At 43.2% G+C, this 16,030-nt stretch overlaps 1 protein-coding gene across 4 annotated transcripts in view; it reads left to right on the forward strand.

The window, feature by feature from the left end:
• ARHGEF9 (Cdc42 guanine nucleotide exchange factor 9) overlaps positions 1-16,030 on the forward strand; it is a 263,763-nt gene that overhangs the window by 21,107 nt on the left and 226,626 nt on the right. Inside the window, exons 2-3 of one of the 4 annotated variants that reach the window (XM_087940852.1) lie at positions 8,731-8,894; positions 12,302-14,406. The exons of 2 other annotated variants lie outside the window; for them this stretch is intronic. In XM_087940852.1, the coding sequence (XP_087796978.1) occupies positions 12,373-14,406 (2,034 nt within the window). In that variant the 5' untranslated portion in view covers positions 8,731-8,894; positions 12,302-12,372. The remainder of the gene's footprint in view (positions 1-8,730; positions 8,895-12,301; positions 14,407-16,030) is intronic. One more of the 4 variants, XM_087940853.1, reaches the window with a different exon arrangement.

Here is a 16,030-nt window from a genome sequence, read left to right on the forward strand (position 1 = left end):
TTTCTCCATTTGGATTTTATCCCTGGGGGAGAAAACAGTCTTTTGGTATTGTAAACCATCTTGATGGGAGAAGTGACAAATGCTGATCGCAATTAGCAAGCCTGACTAAGCAGCAGCCTCAATGTTGATTTTGAGGTCACAGGAGCTATAGAGTCCCGATAGATCAATTCAGAATAGAGCTGGAAGGAAACTCAGAGGTCTTCTAGTCCAACCCCCTGTGTAAGCAGGAGACCCTATACCAGTTCAGACAAATGGCTTGTCCAGTCTCTCCTTAAAAACCTCCACTGATGAAGCACCCGTAACTTCTGAAGGCAAGCTGTTCCAGTTGTTTAGCTGTCCTCATTCCCGGTTGCTTCTCTCCTTCATTAGTTTCCATCCATTGTTTTTTGTCCTGCCTTCCGGTGCTTTGGAGAATAGGTTGAGCCGCTCTTCTTTGTGGCAGCTTCTCAAATACCGGAAGACGGTTATCATGCGGTCCCTCTGTTATTGTTGTGGTTCTTTTCACTAGACTAGCAATTACCCAAATCCTGCAATTTTTCTTCATATGATTTAGTCTCCAGGTTTTTAATCATCTTAGTTGCTCTTCTCTGCACTTTTTCCAAAGTCTCAACATCTGTTTCCATAAATTTATTATTGAAAATCCTATTGTCACCTGATTTTCCCAAGTTGTTGTTGTTGTTTTTTTGATCCAGTACTTTTGGGGGTAGGAACAACTAGAGGCAAACGGTTGGTTTTATATTGTTTTTAAATTAGTCTTGAGTTTCAGGGCTTTTCTTCAAAGCAAACCTTAGAAGGCACTGAAGGGGACAGCTTATCTGGCAAATGGCGCCGCTCGGATTGGGCTCCAGGTCAGAGGTTGAAGCATGTGGATTACTTTTGAGTTGCCTTCCTTTTGTCTGTTTCCTCTTTGCAAGACCAGGGTGTGTGAAAGTTCTCCAGGAACGGCAGCATTTCAGCGACGTGTCACTTGTCACTAAGCATACGTTATGCGCTGACCCTGCGGAGTGGGTCAAGGGTGGCACGTGGCTCTCCTTTTGCGGCTTTAGACACCGGGCTGGTGAAGCGCACCCAAGCGTCCATCCTTCAGGGGAGAGCTGGGCCAAAGCCAAAGGCCCATGGTGGCAGGCGCCGCTTGAAGGAAGCGCCGGCTGACCTTTTTGCTCAGACGGGGAGGAGGAAGATGCCTCGGCAAACTGCCTTCGGGACTGGAAAACGTTAAAGCATTCTTTAAGAGAAGGAATTGGGGAGAGGGAAGAGAGAGGCTGAAGGAAGGCAAGAGGGCAGGTGAATATACCGGCTCCTTCTGAGAGGGAGAGGCTTAAAGTTTCTGCCAGAATAATATGGCTCTTTTTGTCAAGAGTGTGTGGGAGAGAAGAGGAGAGAGATGTTTAAAGTGTCTTAACCTTGGGTGATGGAAAGAGGAAGGGAAGAGGAGTGGAGACAGCGTTTATCATAGACCATAGAATGATATAATTGGAAGGGACCTGAGAGGTCTTCTAGCCCAGCCCCTTGCTGGAGCAGGAGACCCTATCCCATTCCAGGCAAATGGTTGTCCAATCTCTTTTTGAAAGTCTCCAGCAACTTCTGAAGCCAAGCTGTTCCTTTGGCTGATTGCTCTCCCTGCAGGAAATTTCTCCTTAGTTCTTGGTTGCTTCCCTCCTTGGTTAATTTTCCATCATTGTTTCATGTCTTGCCTTCTAATGCTTTGGAAAACAAGTCCTTGACTTATGACCACAATTGAGCCCAACATTTATGTTGCTAAGGGAGACAGATGTTAAGTGAGCTTACCCTACTTTACAATCTTTCTTGCCATACTTGTTAAGTGAATCATTGCAGCTATTAAGTTAGTAACACGGTTGTTAAGTGAATCTGGCTTCCCCATTGACTTTGCTTGTCAAAAGGTTGCAAAAGGTGATCACATGACCCCAAATGTGAATTTTGATCATGTGACCATGGGGATGCTGCCATGGTCTTAAGAATGAAAAACAGTCATAAGTCAGTGTTTTCAGTGCCATTGTAACTTTGAACAACACTAAATGAAGTGATGTAAGTTGAAGACTACCTGTATTACTAATAATAGTGAGAATAGAATAGAATTCAGGTGACCAAAGAAAGTAAAGTCTTTTCTAATAGTGATAGTTGCCTTGAGTGCAATCCCAAAACATTTGGAACACCATTTGACCACCACTGGAATTGACAAAATCACCACCAGTCAATTGCAAAAGGCAGATTTACTCGGAACAGCTTCCATCCTGTGACGGCACCTTTAATAATAAGCAACAACATCTGCTTATCCCAGGCCCTTGGAAAGGACCTGATAGGTAGATACAAATGCAAAATCTAGTCTAAACCTCTGGCTGGCTGTGGGAGTCAGTGCAACCATCCACAATAAGTTTGTAGATGATGTACGCAATTGTTTTAGGGCGAGGTAGTAGTTGGCCCTTATGTGAAAAATAAGTGAAGTTACCCTTGTGGAAATTGATGTTCGTGTGGTGCATTGGACTGCAACTTTCATCTACCTCAGGGAAAATGGCTCTCTGTAGGGGTTGTGATTTCTGTGGCATGCTCAGATGGCAGCTTCAGTATCAGTATCCAAGCCCAGTTAGTAGCTTGCAACGAAACATAAAAGCACTTGTGGGAGCAAGGGTGCCCTATCAAAATTCTTAGCAATTAAGTAGAACTGGGGTTGGTGTCCTTTTAAAACTTGCTGGAGAATTTTGATAGAGAGCGGAATAACAGAGTTGGAAGGAAGTTTGGAGATCTTGTAATCCAACCCTTGCTCAAGTAGAAGGGCCTATGCCAGGCCAATGCTTGTCCAATCTCTTCTTAAAAACCTCCAGTGATGGAGCACCCACAATTTCTGAAGGGAATTGTTCACTGTTAGGAAAATTCTCCTTAGTTCTTGGCCAATTCTCTCCTTGATTAGTTTTCATCCATTGCTCCTTGTCCTATCTTCAGGTGCTTTGGAGAATAGATTGTCCTTCTCTTCCCTGTGACAGCCCCTCAAATACTGGAATCCTGCTATCATGTCATCCCTCGTCCTTCTTTTCACTAGACTAGACATACCCAATCACTGAAGCTGTTCTTTGGCCTCAAACCTCTTATCATTTTTGTTGCTCTTGTCTGCACTCTTTCTAGAATTGCTCAGATTTTCTTTGTAAGAGTATTGTTAAGAAGAAAGCAAAAGACAGACTTAGCACTTGAACTTTTCCTGCAGTGTTTGGCTGCTATCTCAGTCTAATCCATTATTGGCTAGATGGAACCAGCTTTCCTGGCAAATCTGGGCTTGAACTGTCCCTGCAGCGGTGCTGATAATAAAAAAGTTCACACATATTCAGTTAGGGAAAAATATGAGCTGTGAACTCGAACATTAGTTGAATTTATATACTGTCTTAAATATTGGTTTGTTTTGGTCACAGATTGCTGAATAAGCCATACCAGTCAGTTATGACACCATACATTGTGGTTTCCAAATCCAATTGTTGTATTCCTGTGCATGGTTTGATTTGTTGTGGAAACATGCTCAAGGTCTAGCCACTGTTGAATAAGCCAGAGCGAGCATGTTCATATATTATCTTGCTAAGCCTCACTTACTTTATGATCATGTGAGATATGTGAACCCATCCAGCTGATTCTTAGCCCTACCCATCAATAGCTATTTTTTCTCTTTAATAGATGTTTGCTCCTTAATGGGTTTCTTAACGGGAAATGTTTCAATTAGAAGCCACGGTATCTGGACCACCTCATCAGATTTCACCAATGAGCTGGGTTGGTTGCTTAACTCCAGCATTTGGGAGACATCAATCCAGTTTTAGCCCCCGAAGGCTACTTCTGGCTTTCTTGCAACCAGGCAAGACGTTCCCCATCACCCTGTTTTTATCATGGACCACAATATTGCCTAATTCTCAACTCTGGCTTGTGAGTGAATCAGGCTTGAGACTGAATTAATCTTAGCTATCTCTTTTGATGTACCAGTGTTTAAAATAAAACATCTTTTGTAACCTGCAATAGGGGTATTTTAAAAATGAGACTACAGCTGATCCTCAACTTACAATCATTCATTTAGTGATGTTCAAAATTATAACAGGACTGGTAAAAGTGACTCAGGGCTGGTACTCAACATTATGACCATTGCAGAATCCCCATAGTTACATTAATTGTAACTATGGTTAATTGTTAATTGTTCTCACTGTCGGGAAGATTCTCCTTAGTTTTAGGTTGCTTCTCTCCTTGGTTAGTTTCCATCCATTGTTTCTTGTCCTGCCTTCAGGTGCTCTGGAGAATAGGTGGACTCCGTCTTCTTCATGGTAGCCCCTTAGATATTGGAACACATACATAAGAAACTGATCTGTTAATGGCTAAGGCAAACTGGCACCTGATGAGAGTCAACAGATTTTGGGGTTAGGGTTAGCAATTCCAGACTGATGATACATTTGACCCCACCCCCAGGCTCAGTCTGGTCATCTCTTACATCGGCTTCCCACAAGCAAAATCAATGGGGGAAGATGGAGTCACTTAAAAAGTGCAGTGATTTACTTAACAGGTGTTTGGCAAAAGGTCATTAAATGTAACTCCCTTTACAACCACTTTGGGACTCCTTCCAGCCTTATGTGTCCATGTTTTAGTCTTTTAATCCAACCCCCTTCTCAAGTCAGGAAATCTTGTGCCCTTCTGGTCAAATGCCTGTCCAGTCTCTTCTTGAAAACCTCCAGCGATGGGGCCCCCACAACTCTGGGAGACAAGCTGCTACACTGATTAATTGTTCTCACTGTCAGGAAATTTCTCTGTACTTCTAGGTGGTATCCCTCTTTAAACAAGCTTGAACAATTATGTTTGTAAGTCAAGGACCATCTGTATTACAAAACCAAACCATCTTATGGCTTAGTGCTATGTCAGAACCCAGCTTGTTATTTAGATCCAAACTCTTACACCGATGTTTGAAGGTATGGTCCATGTCAACATGGTATCTACAATGACGTGATAGAAGAATCACAGGTAAAAAACAGGTGAGACTTTGCTCTCAGCATCTCAGCTACCTTGTCAACTTTTTGGACCATAGCCTGTCAACACCTCTATTTCAGTATGTGCTGCTTCCCTGCTTAAGCAATATGGAGCTTAAGCGCCACATAAGACACATCTTAAAGATCAGGTTGGGATATCCTGTTGCTGTCGTTTCCATGGGGACTCAGTGGCTGCCTTCTTGGGTTGAGAGCCCCGAGAGGCAGAGAAGAAACCATGAGCGATTGAGGGAGACTCCCTGGAATGACCATCCCATCTCTGGACTTTCCCAGTCGTTACCCTCAAGGACTATCAGATTCCCCAATCTTTCCTCTGGGGCAAGAACTGGGCATGGCTAGTCTCGGATATGAGAAGGACCAGGATAATAGCAGCCTTCCAATATTTGAGGGCTGTCACAGAGAGGAGTGGGGGGGTCAACCTATTTTCCAAAGCACCTGAAGGCCAGACAAGGAACAATGGTGGAAACTGATCAAGGAGAGATCCAACCTAGAAATAAGGAGAAATTTTCTGACAATGAGAACAATCAACCGATGAAACAGAAGTTGCCTTTGAAAGTTGTGGGAGCTTCATCACTTGAGACTTTAAGAAGAGTCTGGACAGCTACTTGTTAGACATAGTATAGGGTCTGGTAGGGTCTCCTGATGAGCAAGAGTTGGGTTAGATGACCTCCAAGATCCCTTCCAATTCTGTTATTCTGTAAGTCTGTAAGGTTTCTCCATGTGCTGTGTGGGACACTTGTGGCTCTTAGGGGAAGACATGCGTTAGGCCTTTGCATGTGGAAAAGGTTGTGGATGCACACATACAAGCCCCTCTCCACAAGCTATAGGGATACCGACCTTCTTTTCCCGATCCTGCACTTGTCTTGGCCCCCAATGAGGAGCTGTGAACTTTTGGGGGTGATGGTTGCTTTTCTCTAAGGGATGCTGTTTCTTGTAAGGAAGAAGCTCTCCTTAGGGCAAGTTTGCCAACCTCTTCTGTGAAAGGCCTCTTGTTTTTTTGACAGTTAGAACAATAAACCTGTGGAACAGAAGTTGTCTTCAGAAGTTGTGGTTGCTCCATCCCTGGAGGTTTTTAAGAAGAGGTTGGATAGCCATTTGTCCAGAATGGAATAGGGTCCCCTGCTTGACCAGGGGGTTGGACTAGAAGACCTCCACGGTCTTCTGCTTCTTTTTTCTGCTAAGGCTGTGGATTCGTGTGCCTTCCTTGCTGCACTGTCAGGTTTAATGAAATACCTGGAGTGAAATTAACTAGAAGATGCATTAGGTCTAATGAGTTCCAGCAGCCTATTGATTTGCATTGACTGGCTGTGGATGTAATTAAACCGGGTGAATGAGAAAGGCAGAGGTTCTTCTGAAGATAATGTTCCTGGTTCTCCTTTATGCATGCAAATGTCTACATGGTGGCTTTAAAAAGCGATTTGTTCCCTCTGAAGCATAAAAGTGTATTCATATCTTGGACTACTGCTTCACATTGCTTTCTTTTTTCCCCACCCCAATCATTTTTTTCCTTTTCTAAGCCTGGAGACAGAAACTGGGTTAATCTTAGAGTTGGTAATCCTGTCTGGAAGCCTTGGGGTTTGGGGTGGGGTGGGTGGAAAAGTTGAATGAAAATGCCTTTTTCTTGTTGTCAGCATCCTCAAGTCCAATTCTGACCTTAGACACATTTGGGAACAGGGACGGAATAATCTTAAAAGAATTTGTAAAATTTGTGGCTTGTATAGTGGTGTAGATAGCTGATTGTCACTACTGTACTTATTAAGATTGTGCAAACTCTTCTAACTGAAATCATACAGTTACATCACTGTGCAATCAAAGCAAAAATGGGTTCGAGGTTTTTGTCAAACAAGCCAAACATAAACTGCATCAGAACTCATAAAAAGACCGAAGAAAGATAATTGGCTTAAAATTGAGTTGATTGTGAGCTCAGCCTCTGACATCAGAATGCACCCCTATCTTTTCCTCACTTAAATTAAATTTCCCCATTGGAAATTACTTTCTTCAGATTCTTTCATGTCTTTCAAGGAATTCCAAACCTGCTATGAAAATTGATATCAAGCAAAATCTTGTAAAATTCACAGAAATTTAATGTTTAAGCCCCAAACAAAGCCAACATTTATTTCTGAACATTTCTTCCAGTTTGGTTAGTGTACAGAAAAATAAAACTTTGGAATTGTGTTAGACTTTTTTTCAGGCAGATTCAAATTCTTGGGACTCATGAAGTGATGTTGCCGTAGCCCTTCCTATGTCACAGGATGATTATTGGGGAAAGTCCTCCCTTTGAACTGCCTTGAGTTCTCCAAAAAATAAAAAAATAAAAATAAAAGGCAGGGTGTAAATGCAACAAAGAAAAACCAGGCATGAATCATATCAAAACTTACACATGAAGGGATTCAGTCATTCACCTTTTGTCTTGGATTAGGTTGTTCAAGTATGTTGTATCACCCTTGTTTTAAAAAGAGAAGACACCTTCCAAAGCTTTGGAAAGTGTGAATAGCACTTAGTCTTACATGCCACTTCACAGTGCTCTCCAAGCAGTTTACAGAGTCCGCATCTTGCCCCCAACAATCTGATTTTACCATACTCGGAAGGCTGAGTCAACCTTGAGCCGGTCAGGATCGAACTGGCTGTGGGCAAAATTAGCTTGTAATACTGCATTCTGACCGCTGCGCCACCATTAACGTTCCCAAATTGAGATGAGGTTGCCAAATCACACCAAGTCATGTCCTTTGTTTGTTGTTTTAATCTAGCAAGTGCAGAAGGTAAATCATAGATTTTGTCTTACAAGAGCACTTAGACTTATATACCACTTCATAGTGCTTTACATCCCTTTCTAAACAAGTTTACAGAGTCAGCATATTTCCCTCAACCATCTGGGTCCTCGTTTTATCGACTTCAGAAGGAATGGAAGGCTGAGTCAACCTTCAGCCGGTCAGGATTGAACTCCTGGCAGTGAGCTGAGTTTGCCCATAATTCTGCACTCTAACCACTGCACCACCACAGCTGTTCTGTGTTCAAAGGCACTGCTGCAATATTAGCATCTCTTAACTTTAAAGATACGTGTTATCAATCTCCTCTTCTGCAAGCCAAAGGCCACCAAGCCCAATCTCCTGCTTTGTGGGAACTTTCTTCTTGATCTCAAAAATCACTGCCTGGTGATTCATGACTATTAAAAAAGCCACTTCAGGTCCCACCAAGATATTATTAAGATTTCAAGGTCTGACCACCTTTGAGCTAAGTTGTGCTTGTATCCAGCTTCTTGATCTCCCTGCCCACTTGGTCTTAATTTGCTGATGAAGTAATGTGCCCTCCTGAATATTTTTTTCAACACATTTGGCATCCGTTCCCCAGGCTTTTCCTAATGCAGCGGTTCGTTTCCTTCCCGGATTTGGTGTTGGAACATCTAATTGAGCCTGCTGAGATCCTAGAGAATCTCTTTAGCAGATGTTAAACCTGCTGTATATTTAACCTGTCCCCAAATTCCAGTCAGAGCTCTTTTGTTCTGAGCTAATCATGATATTTATTGTGATTATACCTACAGGTTGCCATGTCTAATAAAGAATATAAATAACCTCCATCCAAGTCATGAGTTTCTAGTTCTTTTCTTTCTGTTGCGTCATCATGTAATGAAGCGATAGTTTCTTGCTAACTTCTTCTTCATCCTGCTAATCTGTTCTGAAGAACCTTAAGCTTTTTGTCATTTCTTCCATCTTAGGGCTTTTGAGAAGTGATGGTCTCAGCTTCCAAAATCGTCAGTGATGCCTCCACTGACGGGAGAACTCTGATTGTTGAAATATTTACAAGTGGAAGATGCCCATGAACGAGGAAGGTTGCACTGGAATCATTACGAATTGAGTTGAGTTGCCTTCACTTCTTCAGGTGAGAGGAGGTCTGGCTGTCGTTCTACCATTTGGTGGGCTTGTGAAGAGGTCTTGAGTTGGATGCGTTGTGTAGAATGGCCATGTCCCAGCCTCTGTTGTTGCCTGCAATAATCATTTCAAGCTACCTCAATAGCTGAGATGTCTGGTGGTAGTTGATTTTGCCCGTCATGAGATTGTATAAATCATGAGTTTTAGGTGACTCTGGCACTAATTTTGGAGAATCCTAAGAGGCTCTGAGTATCTTTTGGTCATTGCCCCAAAATCGTCCAGCCACCTTTCCTCCCTAAGGAAGCAGAACTCACAATCTCCTGGTGCCTGGCCCAAAGTCACCCAGCAGGCTTTTGTACATAAGGTGGGACTAGAACTCATTGTCTTCTGGTGATTGGCTCAAGGTTACCCAGCCGGCTTTCATGCCTCAAATTCAGCACCTCTTGGTTTCTAGCCTGGTGCCTTAGCCACCTTCTCCATTATATCACACTGATTCTTTGTTAAGAGAGAAAGTGGCTTCAGAAGAACTTCTGTAGTCGAAAAAGGGCTAGAATTTGGGTCTCCCCACTGTGAGTTGGCTGCTTCCCACTACAAACCACATTGGACCGCTCTTATCTTTGGAGTAGCAACTAGTGAAGCTTCATTATTTATCTGGCCCCCTTGAGCTGATAAAGCTCTACTGTGAAAAAGATCTTCCTGAAGCCGTATGGCTCAAACATCTGCTTCCTCCTTTTTTATTTTTCTACTTTTCGGTGACAATGTACAGCAGTGGAAATGCGGCTTGGGGGGAGGGGGGGATGCTTTCTTTTCTTTTCTCTCCAGGGGAAGTTTGAGGCTCTCCATTTAAAGAATGTCTGGGTTTCTCTCAAAGGTTGCCAGTTGTTTGTTCCTCCTTCCTCCCCTCCCTCTCGCCTTCCTGACGGGGAACGGATATGAAGGCATTGAAACTCAGGCACAATTTCCTTGACTGACTTGAAGGCCTTTGGGAAAACACGCTTCTCCCTGCTTCGGTCTTGAGCTTTTACTCCCTCGGCAAAACAAAGGCCCAGATGGCCGGACTGTCCTTTTCCTGCTCCGCAACAGAAGGGACAGATGGGAGCAGTTGTTTCAGGAATGACAATCCCATTTAATGTTCCCTGTCCTGTAAGACAACGAGTGGGTCATGCCGTGCAGTCAGCTAATTTCTGAGCTAACTATGGGCAAGATCCTCAGATCTATGGCAGGTGATATGGGAAGCTGCAGCAGACCAGGGGTGGCTTCTCAACTCTTCCTATGGGTTGATGCTTCAGGCATCTTTGCAGTGGCTGGTGGCTCATATTTCCTCCCCCCCCCCCGCAATTTGTTCAAAAGAGCCAGTTGAGTCATTAAGTTACTAGCCTAAAAACCAAGTGACTGTGAGTTTAGTCCCATTTTAGGCACAAAAGCTGGCTGGGTGACTTAGGGGCAATCACCAGGAAAACCCCCTTATCCTCTTCATTGTTCTTCTCTGCACTCTTTAGAAAGAGTCTCAGCATTGTTTTTGAAGTATACACAATATTCCAAGTGTGGCCTCACTAGTGTGGTACCACTTCCATTAACCACAAACCGTTACCTATATACTGATTTATTGCAACATCTGTACAGATATGCAAAATCCCTCCCCCCCTCCCTCCCTCCATCTATCCATCCATTTTCTATAGCCACTCATCTCAATCAATGACCCCGGGGGCTTACAATTCCAGAAATTTATGTCTCCTACAACAAGACAAACAGACTTCCAATTATACAAAGATTCTACTTTCCAATTTGAACCCTAGTATTATTAGTGGCTGAATCCTGTGTTGCTGTGTGAAGACAAATGTTGCATTCCTTATTATTTTTTTTATTCATCATGCATCTCTAGGTCATTTTTATGTTTATTCTATTTTATTCTATTAACTTTTGATTTGGATAAATGATTAACCTTGAGATAAAAGTCCACGATTTTCAGCTTTTGCCCAGTAGATGTCCTGATTTAAAATAATATATAGGAACACAGTGACTTTTGACAGATTAGGGAATAAAATTTCCAAGACCAACCAGACCAGCTAGTGTGGAACATATTGAGAGTTGTTGGAGGTTGGAGAAACAAGACAGTGGAGAGAACATATAGAACATAGAATAATAATGTTGAAAGGGACTTTGGAGGTCCTCTAGTCTAAGCCACTGCTTTAGCAGAAGACCCTATGCCATTTCAGATAAATGAGTGTCATTATGAAAGCCTCCGGTGATGGAGTACCACAATTCCTGAGGGCAAGCTATTCCACGGATTGATCGCTCTCGCTGTTAGGCCATTCCTCCTTAGTTCTTCTAGGTTGCTTCCCTCCTGGGCTAGTTTCCATTCATTGTTTATTGTCTCGCTTTCTGATGCTTTGGAAAATAGCCAAGACAGCCCCTTGTCTTGGTAGGAGTCCCTCAAATATTGGAATAGTGCTAGCATCTAGTCCTTCTTTTCAGAGAAAGCGAAGAAAATAGAGTTGTTAGTCAGCCAACTATTTCAGAGCATGGAAATAACAGAAGGCAATATTTATTGTTCCTCCGTATGATTGATTGATTATAGGTACCACCAAATCAGTTCCAATTCTTAGTCACCGTATAGATGGACTTTCTCCATAGCAACCTGTCCTAATCTGGTTCTTCAGATCTTCCATTGGTGCTTCTAGTGCTGCTGTAATGACTCCTCCCACTTTGCTGTTGGTCGTCCTTTTTTCGTTCCAACTTTCCTAGCACTAGAACCTTCTCCAGAGAGTTTAGTCTTTGCATACAGTAATATATAAAAATTATGATAATTTGAGCCAGATCATTTGTGCCGGAAGTGAGAATGCTGTGTTTTAGGTTCAGCAGCTGGTATTTGCTAAGGAAAAATATACCCCTTACTGTAATATAGTGATAGCAAAAACCATGGCTTAGTGAGAACAATCAACCCATGGAACAGAAGTTGCTCTCGGAAGTGGTGGGAGCATCATCACTTGAGACTTTCAAGAAGAGATTGGACTGCCATTTGTCAGAAATGGTGTAGGCTCCCCTGCTTAGGCAGTGGGTTGGACTAGATGACCTACAAGGTCCCTTCCAACTCTGATTATCTGTATCTGTCTGATATAAGATGCATCGCTGGTCAATGCTGCTTCCTTTTTCTTTCCATCAAATTCTGCTTGTTTAGATGGATGGAAGTACTTCCTGATTCCTTAAGCCAGTATTTGTGAAATGTTAATTTGGGAAGGAGGTCACGGCAGTGTATTTGCTAAGGATCTCATGAATCTAATAAACCAAACGGACCTTGGATATTGGTGAAGTAAGGATTCAACTGTTAGACTGTTTTTGGACATTGAACTTTCCTTTTATATATATTATGTTTCGAGGCAGAAAGCTTAACTGGGTTATTTTCTGTTTCCTCTTCAGGTTCTGCGAAAGGGACACATTTCGTGACAATGGAGGCCTGACATTTGGACCTGGGTGTTACCATTAGAAGTATGGAACTTATTGACCGTTGCCAACATGGTTGCTCTACCCCAGTTCCAAATGGATACGGAACCAAGAATTCAAAGGAAAGATCCACAAAACAGATGCATCCTAATCCAGGTGCCATCAGTGACCCTGGCAAAGAGGATGTGGGCAAGAATAAGAAGGCCAGAGGCAGTTGGATTTGGAATTTTGTTGGCCGCAAGAAAGGATCCTCCATGAATCCCAAACGGCCCCAATCCATGATATTCCTTGGAGATCATGTGGAGATCATGGAGCAGAATCGTAAGATGTCTTTCATGGAAAGAATGAGATCCTATAAGAAGCTACGGTCTTCTGGTCTATCCAGAAATACATCCAAAGCAAAGGCTATCATTATCTCTGTGGAAACTCAAGAAGATCTTGAACAAAAAGCTCTCCATAGGCTTAGAAAGCTCAGTGACGACCAGCGGCCTTACCGCCACTCCTATGCTGGCTTCATTGAGGACTTGGATTCTTCATTTGAGGATATTGAATTAAATAGCTGCGTGTTGGATATTGAATCCAGCGAAAGCAAATGGCACAGGGGGCTAGAGCTGGGAGTCAGTAGTAGCGAGGCTGATAATTATTGTTACAACATGTTGGCTCAGAAAAATGGGGCCCCTGAGTCTGAAAAAACTCCAGAGTCTAGGGGTGCTGAAGGACATTCTCAAACAAGAGATGAGAATAAGAAAGGAAGAAGTTCTGAGGTCTGGGGATACCTAAAGGGAGTTTCACTGACAGGCAAGGACTGTTCCAAGTTGGAGAACCCCACTGCAGAACCTGGTCTTCAGAGGTTGAGAAAAGCAACGGAGAGCCCTCCTTCTTATCTTGCTTTCGCTGCAGGATGCAAAGACAACATTGGCCCGACTAAAAAGCCTGGCCACGGAGGGAAGGGAAATCATTTCGGTGGTGTCCTTAAGTTTTTTAATAGCGTGGCTGGAGCAGCTAGGAAATGGCGGGGATCTTCCAAGACATTTTCTCAGGATGAACCACAGCAAATCTCCAACTGTGCACGGCAAAGGCTGGAGCGATCTCATCGAAGGCAGCCTTTGATCATTGCGAATGATAATGCTAACAGTTTCTCATTAACTAGACTGTCACCTGATTCTGAGATGTGGGATCACCCTAATTCCAAAATCTCAGCTGGTCAAGTTCCAGTTCAAGGAGATACCAACGCTGAGATGTCTCATGAAATCTTGAAGGACCACAGCAATGGAAGTCCTTGTTCACCTCTTAGGAAAAGTGTGCCCTCTTTTCCCCACTCAGAATGTCCAAGTGATGGTCCGGTGCTCAATGGACAGAGCTTAGATACGGAACTGCTACAGAAGCAGAAGATTCCTCCTAACAAATTAAGTGATGAGGGCCTAGGTTCTGCTCCAGGAGATCCCTGGATTTTGCCCCCTTGGTACCAGGAGAATACCCGATCCTCTGTTGCCGTTTCAGCAGATTCCCAGAGCCTGGATACAGAAGAGTTAAAGTCTCAAGATCTGATGAAGGCCGAGATGGACATTGCAGGCCTGGAAAAGGATTCTTCTTTGAATTGTGAGGAATGGTGTGAAAGTGAAATGGATATCAAAGCAGTGTGTACTTCTGCCGAGGATTTTAATGCCCTCACAAGTGTAGCAGATACTCCAGATCTGGAGGAGGGATTCATAGACAACCAGATGTCCAAGGGGGTTCTAGGAGAAGACCATCACCATGCCAGGGTACAAGGAGATAACTTGGGGTGTGGAAGGACTCTGCCAAATGTTGGTCTTTCAGCAGGTTCCTCTGCAGAAACTAGGAGTTTAGGAAGAATTTTGGAGGACGTTCGCAAGCCCTGCACACCATTAGCCTGCTCATGCCACAGTCAGCAGGTCCTAGATCAAGAATGTTCTTCTATCAGACCAAATGGCAACACTTTTCTGCTACGACAGCCGTGGAAGTCCCGAGAATCCGAACGTTTTCAGTGCGGGAATGTTTATTACCCTATTCAGATGAGCTTATGTACAATTGTCTCCTTCAATGAGTTAAACAATGGAAAGGTAAGGTCCTGATGATCACTGCATCAGCCTCCCCATGGTCACGTGACCACGATTCAGGCGTTTGGCAGCTGGCAAAGTATTTACAATGGTTACGGTCCCTATAACTCCCCTTGGCAACCTCCTCAACCACCTTCTGACAAGCAAAGGCAATGTGAGGAAGCCAGATTTGCATAACGGCAAATGATTCACTTCATTGAGTGATTCACTTAACAGCCATTGCAAAAAAGGTCATAGGATCAGGCACATCTCACTTAAAAACTGCTTTGCTTCGCGATGGAAATTCTGGGCCCAATTGTGGCCATAAGTCAAGGGCTACCTGTATGTAGTGCAGTGTTTGGCAACCTTGGGAGCTTTAAGATGCCTGGACCTCAGCTCCCAGAATTCCCCAGCCAACCAAATGAAGCTGCTGAGATTGAGAAACAATTGCTGGAGGGCGTTTGCTATGAAGCAGAGATACATCTTCTCATGGGGGCATTTCTTGAACTCACCGATTTATGGTTTTTTTAATGGTTTTCTTAAAGTCCTGGTTCTAGTATTTACGGCAGGTTTCTTTCTTCACTCCACAGGTTGTCTAATACAGGTGGTCCTCAATGTATGACCACAGTTGAGCCCAACATTTCTGTTGCTAAGTGAGACAGTTGTTAAGGACGTTTTGCCCCATTTTACAACCTTCCTTGCCACAGTTGTTAAGCGAATCACTGCAATTGTGAATCTGACTCCCTATTGACATGGCTTGTCAGCAGGTCACAAAAGAGAATCTAATGAGCGCAGGACACTGCAAGCCTCCTAAGTACAAGTCAGTTACCAAGCCTTGGAATGTTAATCATGGAAGCTGCAATGGTTGTCAGTGTGAAAAATGGCCAGAAGGCTCTTTTTTCAGTGTTATTGTAACTTTGAATGATCACTAATTGAACTATTGTAAATCAAGGACTACCTGTAGTTAATTTGACTTTATAGCGTGCTTTTTCCTGACACTGGTAAAAATCAGTGTATTTCCAGGAAAAGTTGGAAAAACTAACTCAAGAAACCATCTTGAAGCACGCCTGCCAGCCACATTAAGTCAAGTGCTAAAATTCTTGTCTATACTAGCAGACGGTATCGTAGTCCTCCCACTGTTAATACAGACTTTAAAAGAATAAAAACCTATTCACCGTTGTTTATGTTCAGCAATGCGGTTATTTTCTGACTTTGCTTTTTCCTGCATCCCATAATAGCAACAAGTGGCCCACCGGTTGCAGAGCTTCTTTCTTTCACCGTGGTCTTGAAGTGCCCTCTGCAGGTTGACTGTTAAATGTGGATTTTTTAGGAATTAGAGAAGCATATATTCCCCCCCACCCGCCCTCTTTTTGGTGTATTAAGACTCTGCCGCTAGTTTTCAGCCTAAAGTGATTTAACCCCTGCTGACCTAAGTGAGAGAAGAGTTTTAATACCAAGAGGTCCTTCAAGAACAGTCTCTTCTTTATCTCTTTATTTATTTCTACTGTTGATATTTGAACCAAAGGCTCTTTTCCAGAAGGCAACTGGACTTCTTGCTTTTCATCTAGAAGCTCCTCAGAACTGAAGAGGCTTCTTGGATGAGAAGCAAAACGTTTTCAGGGAAAAAACCAAGAAAGTCGTTGCCTTC

Source organism: Pseudonaja textilis, chromosome 12 (genome assembly GCF_049901715.1).
Source record: "Pseudonaja textilis isolate UNSWEBS1 chromosome 12, rPseTex1.2, whole genome shotgun sequence".
In the NCBI taxonomy this organism is placed as follows: domain Eukaryota; kingdom Metazoa; phylum Chordata; class Lepidosauria; order Squamata; family Elapidae; genus Pseudonaja; species Pseudonaja textilis.